The following is a 5,771-nucleotide window of genomic DNA, read 5'->3' as shown; positions in this document are numbered from 1 at the left end:
TATTGATTGTATTTAAGTGTTAAGGGAATACATGGGAGATATATATAGGAGATATAGGAAGGAGTACTAATCCTAATATGACTAGGATTAAGGAGTACTAATCCTAATAGGACTGGGATTAGTACACAGTAAATACTAATATTATTTTATACTATTTATTTAATACTATCTGTTATTAATATCCAATAGCCCATCCATCCAATTCCTTCATTACGGCCCACTTTTCTAGGCATGAATTATTTTTTATCAGTGAAGAGAAAAAAGAACAATTCAAGTTGTAAACTTTTGCAAAATCGAGTGAAAAATAAATATAGTATCGTATTTTCTCTGTATTTTTTTTACCATTAATTGAAGTTTAATTCTTTTAATTTTTTCGTCTTCCAACCCTATCTTCCTCTTCATATATGAAAATTTAAGAAATTATATCAAACCCTGTTAATTCTCAATAAGCTTCACCTGCTAAAATTTTTAGCTTTGTATAGGCTAGAGAATTCTCCTGGGTTGCAATTGTCAAAGGATCATCAACTTCCATTTCTTTTCATAGTTATTACCCTGTCATGAGAGCAATGGAGAGGGTTCGGAGAAGTAATTTCACGAAAGGTGTCTAGAAATTGTTATTGAATTTTTTAAAATATAATATTATCTAAAATATTACTAAAAAATTATGTTAAATAATTTTATAAAATTTCAAAAAAATATATTATCATTGATAAAATAATATTAATAATGACTTACTTTGGTCAACAATCTCAACCCCGAAAGTTTTAAAATTTCAATGATGAAAGCAAATTTAATACAACTATTAAATGGTATCTTGAAATGGGACTTGGGATGCTTTCTACTTTTGTTTGTATTATCACTTAATATCAAAGAACCCTTTCATTTCCCTGGATGAATGAATTTAGTTAATTAAATCATTCATTGTAACTTACCATTTAAATTGATTATTTAATTGTCTTTTTAATAAATAACTTACTATTCAAAAATTAATTAAGATATTACTATTTAGTAATAATCAATTGAACAAATATTTAATTTGATTATATATATATATTATCTTGTTTCAAGCTTGTATGTATATGTCAGCTTGACAGTTTGATTCGGATAAGATTTTTCACATCATTGCCATTTCTAATTTAATGTTTGTTAATACATCATGTATTTGGCACTACATTAATTAAAGACATCGTCGTTATTGTATTGATGTCAACAAGATGATAATTGAATACAATACAATTAAAAAAAGATTTTTTTGCCTTCACCAAACGTTGATAAGTGTATACTAGGTCTTTAAGCTTAAGCTATCTAATGGAATTTCAATTTCCATCCAATTTAATTTTCTTATTCCTTTTCCTATCATTCCTCTATTTACTAGTTGTGCAATGGAAAAAATCAAGAAACTTAAACAAGAAACTTCCTCCAGGCCTATGGAAATTGCCCTTTATAGGAAGTGCTCATCACTTGGCATTAGAAGGTGGACTTCCTCATCATGCACTCACAAATTTAGGCAAAAATCATGGACCTTTCATGCATCTTCAATTAGGCAAAATTTCTACCATCATAGTTTTTTCTATGGATATGGCACGAGAGATACTGAAAACTCATGATCTTGCTTTTACATCGAGGCCTAAAATATTAGCCCTCGACATAATATGTTACAAGAGCACTGACATTGCGTTTAGTCCTTATGGAGATTACTGGAGACAGATGCGCAAAGTATGTGTGTTGGAATTTCTCACTACCAAGAACGTACGATCCTTTAGTTCTATCAGACAGGATGAGGCTTCACACCTTGTGCAATTCATCCGGTCATCAACATGTGGCGAGCTTAAAAAGATGTAATCAATCATGTTTGAAAGAAAGAGTGACAACACTGGAATGCAATAGAAAAAAATCCTTAAATGCATAAATACTTCATTAATTATCTTTGATCTCGAGTATTATTACATGACAAGTGATTTATTAAGACTTAATCAAAGAGACTATAACATTTGTGAAAATATTCTTCTCTTTGGCCATAGTATTGCCATAAATTTCTCTACACTTATTAAACACAACATCCATCAATTTATTATCATCACCAAAATGCCTAACAAGTAAAGGTTGAGCAAAAGCTCTTACACTCTGTGCCTCATTGTAACCTTCACAACTAGAATCCATCTGGTGTTCTAAAGTTCTCAAAAGGTCAATAGTGAAAGATCCCTCCTTTTCAACTACATACTGTATTTCTGCGGGAGATGGAGAGTACGTTGGAACGTTGAACGAATCCATTTTCTCTTCTTCTATTGATCCCTGGTATTTAATTTATAGTCGGAAGAACATCATGACATGTTTAAAATTACAAACATAAGTACTAATTTGATTTTACGTACCTCTGTAACCAAGTTTTTGAGCGCGATGGCCAAAGGCTCCAACATAAAGCGACACACATTGCTTAAGTGATGCTCATTTTCTTTACCAGGCATGGCTAATACCATACGTCCACCTTTCACCAATTCTTCTGCACGATACTTGAGAAAAGTCGCGAAATCTCTTTTATATTGCTTGGAATATGCTTTGAGGACGCTTGATGGGCTTGTACTTGATGCATAAATAGTCCCTTTGTTATTCTCAATTCCATCAGGCACCTATATACAATCCAAAACGTACCTAGAGTCAGCTACCTGAAATAAGTACCACATCATTTTCTTTCTAAATTAAATATGATAACAACACACACATATATATATCTAATACCAGTCTAATTTCACAAGTAGAATTCGAGGAGGGACTTTATAAGTAAAAATGCATTTAGTGCTTAAACTTGGAATCTCAGTTAGTTTATTTATATAATGTAATCAAAAATCTATAATGTGTTTGCGTGAAACAACATACCTAGGTGTGACAATTGGGTGGGTTGGGTTGAGTTGGGTTAAATTTAGATGGGTCATAATAAATTAAGATAATAACTAGGTCAAGACCCGACTCAACCCATTTTTTACTAACTTTGTTTTATTTGTCATTCTATGTCAACATAAACATCACAATTAATTCTAACAAAATGAGTTTATATTTTGATAATTCGCTTAATATGTTCGTATTTTAATAGATTGTATTAGTAATTTTTTATAGATAAAATTATATAATTAAGCTAATATTCAATAATTAATTATGTTATATGACTATAGTTTTATATGAGCTGATACTCATATTTAACCCTAATAATATGGACAAAATATAAACGAAATATGGATTAACCAAGCTTTCAATTTTTATTCGCCAAAAATTCATGATATCAGTAAAAATATTACAACTTTTCTTTGTTTTTATGTTGTTGTATAGAATTAATTATTCTTCTCTATAATTGAAAATGTGAAGTCTTTGACCTCCTAAAAATGTATATATTTCTTTTGTTAATTATATTTATGTTATTTTTATATTGGGTAACAACTAATAGCGTAAAATGATGTATAATATTGACATTGGTAAAAGTGCATTAAACGTGCAAATATTTACTTTTGACATTAAACATATTTATTTATTTGTTGCTGTATTTCTGGGTTTGTTCGCTGGATATTGCTGTTGTTCTTCGCGTAGGGGAGAAGAAGAAGCGAAATGGGGTTGGGTCGGGTCGGGTCGGTTTGATCTGTGTATCTATTTTTGTTGTATGTCTTGTATTGTGGGCGCTGAAAAGGGGATTTGTCTAGGCTGATTGTGGGTTGCTGCTGCGTGTTGTGTTGATAAAACATGTGCTATCTCTCCAGTAGGCTATTAATGACCGAAGTGAACTCCTGCAACTTGTTGCTATGCTTGTAATCTGAATTTGAATTCTTCCATATCTCGTATTCACTTATCATGATGTTGGCTAGTCATGACCAAAAAAGGTGTTTGATCAATTGATAAACAAAATTTCCCTTCCTTGATGTTGTGTTGTTGTGAAATATTCACTTATGCATTATGCCTATAATAATAATCAATTCATTTTACTAAACCAACAAGACAATAAAGATATTATATCAATTAGCGCCAAGGGGCTAACACACATACATACATACATAAAAATAACATAGCCAAACATTGGTTTGTGATGAATGAAGCAAAGCAAAATAAGAAATTCCTTTTATCCAAGTATGGGAGTGGAGGAAAAAATGTGAAGGTGTTTCTCGAATTCAGTCATGTCTTTCTCCTTCAAACAAATTGTTAGTTGTACTCCATTACCATCTTTTGTGTCCATCAGAATAATAGCTCCTTCAATAAGATTGACGCCAACGGGGCTGACCCAAAATGGTTTTCCCCAACCAAAGTCAGCTTCATACCAAGGAAATTTGCACCATCTAGTGGTGACATAAACGTCCATCTTGTCTCCTTGGAGAAGTTTTTCTACACCTTTTATGTGATTGTTAAATGCTAGAGAGGAAATGTCATCAACGCTTTCCGCCTTACCAATGGCTTCACATGTGTCCCGTATTGTATTTCCTACCAACTTTACAAAATCATTCAACTCAATATCCTTTCTTCTTGCCTTCCTATCAGCAATTCCCAACATTACATAGTTCCCTAGAGCATGTTCTAAAGAGGGTGCAGTAGATGACAGTTTTCCCCTCATATTAATAGGAAATCCTAAAGACGAGTCCCTTGAATTTCCATAATTTTGGCGGAAGAAATGTGTGTAAGAACCTTCCACATTAGAGACATAATGACCACCACTCTAGAAGGTTGCTTCATCATCATATCATTGTCTTTGATTGTTTTTCTGAGGTTTTCTATTGCCAAAGCATCAAAGACAAACCTCCTTGTGACAATCTTATAATTAGGGCCAGTTGTAGTAGTGTTAGCGTTGAGATCAGGTGATGGAGATGGAAACTGTAGCACTTTTGCTGGGAAGAGCAATGACAATTGACCAAAACCGGGATTATTACTGATGGTCCGGCCTGTAAGGCAAGTGTGCGCCCATTCATTTACAAATGTTGCCATAGTGAAAGCATCAGCTACGATATGTGAAATTTGTATCCCAATGGTTACTCCTCCGTTATTAAATACATTCACTTGGACACCAAATAACGGACTTGATGGCGATAATGGCTCGACATCTTTTATTGGAAGAAGATCAATCAAAGACGACTCAATATCATAATGGGCTTGACCACGGAGATATTGGGCAAGATCGTCTGCATTGACTTTTGTTTGAACATATTCAACACCTTCATCATTGCACTCGATGGAGAATGGATCAATATCTTTTCTAAATCTTCCGGCAAAAGGGTAAAACTTGGTTAGCGTCTCGGCCAATGATTTTTCAAGCTTATCATCATCATATGATGTTGAACTGCTGCTCGGCAAGTAGTTGAAGAGAATCGGTATATATATACGAAGAGCCAGCTCATCAAACAAGGAAAGCTTCAGCCTCCGTAGATTATCCGGGTAGAAGCTGAGGGTTTCAACAATTTCCTTGATTGAATTTCAATATCTAACCTGCAGGCCATTACGATTTTAGTTTAATAAACAAATGAGGAAGTTTAATTTGAGTAGTATTACTTTTTTTTTTTGCTACTATATATATATATACATACATACGCTTGGCAGGCCATTAGTTTCAACTCTACAGACAGCTCACAACTAATTTTTAACAAACACATGGCATGGAAATTGGATTAAACAATTTAGGGATAAGCCACGAAAATATAAAAGTAATCAAAATAAGTCACTATTTTAGTAAGTAACTAAAATAAGCTTAGTGGAAGAAAACGTTCGACTATATCCAATAATTTAAATGTTTTCCGTTAGTTTCATAA

General features: G+C 32.8%; 3 protein-coding genes across 3 annotated transcripts; 1 reads left to right on the top strand and 2 right to left on the bottom strand.

The window, feature by feature from the left end:
- Window positions 1–1,303: 1,303 nt before the first annotated feature.
- On the bottom strand, window positions 1,304–3,836 carry LOC101260023 (S-adenosyl-L-methionine:benzoic acid/salicylic acid carboxyl methyltransferase 2-like). The gene is made up of 3 exons (XM_019211323.3): window positions 3,759–3,836; window positions 2,373–2,627; window positions 1,304–2,292 (listed from the first exon to the last, which is right to left on the bottom strand). The coding sequence occupies exons 1-3, from the start codon at window positions 3,834–3,836 to the stop codon at window positions 1,963–1,965; spliced, it is 663 nt and encodes a 220-aa protein (XP_019066868.2). The 3' UTR covers window positions 1,304–1,962.
- On the top strand, window positions 1,309–1,973 carry LOC101260317 (premnaspirodiene oxygenase-like). Its single transcript, XM_004252387.5, has one exon. It carries the CDS (start codon window positions 1,309–1,311, stop codon window positions 1,840–1,842), a length of 534 nt encoding a protein of 177 aa, XP_004252435.1. The 3' UTR covers window positions 1,843–1,973.
- A 124-nt stretch (window positions 3,837–3,960) lies between the features above and the next one.
- On the bottom strand, window positions 3,961–5,462 carry LOC101259131 (acetyl-CoA-benzylalcohol acetyltransferase-like). The gene is given in 3 exon segments (XM_010316078.4): window positions 3,961–4,632; window positions 4,635–5,402; window positions 5,405–5,462. Coding segments are annotated over 3 exon segments (1,359 nt in total). The 3' UTR covers window positions 3,961–4,099.
- Between the last annotated feature and the right edge of the window lie 309 nt (window positions 5,463–5,771).

Source organism: Solanum lycopersicum, chromosome 12 (assembly GCF_036512215.1).
Source record: "Solanum lycopersicum chromosome 12, SLM_r2.1".
Taxonomy (NCBI): Eukaryota; Viridiplantae; Streptophyta; class Magnoliopsida; order Solanales; family Solanaceae; genus Solanum; species Solanum lycopersicum.
This window is presented reverse-complemented; position numbering and strand designations above follow the sequence as displayed.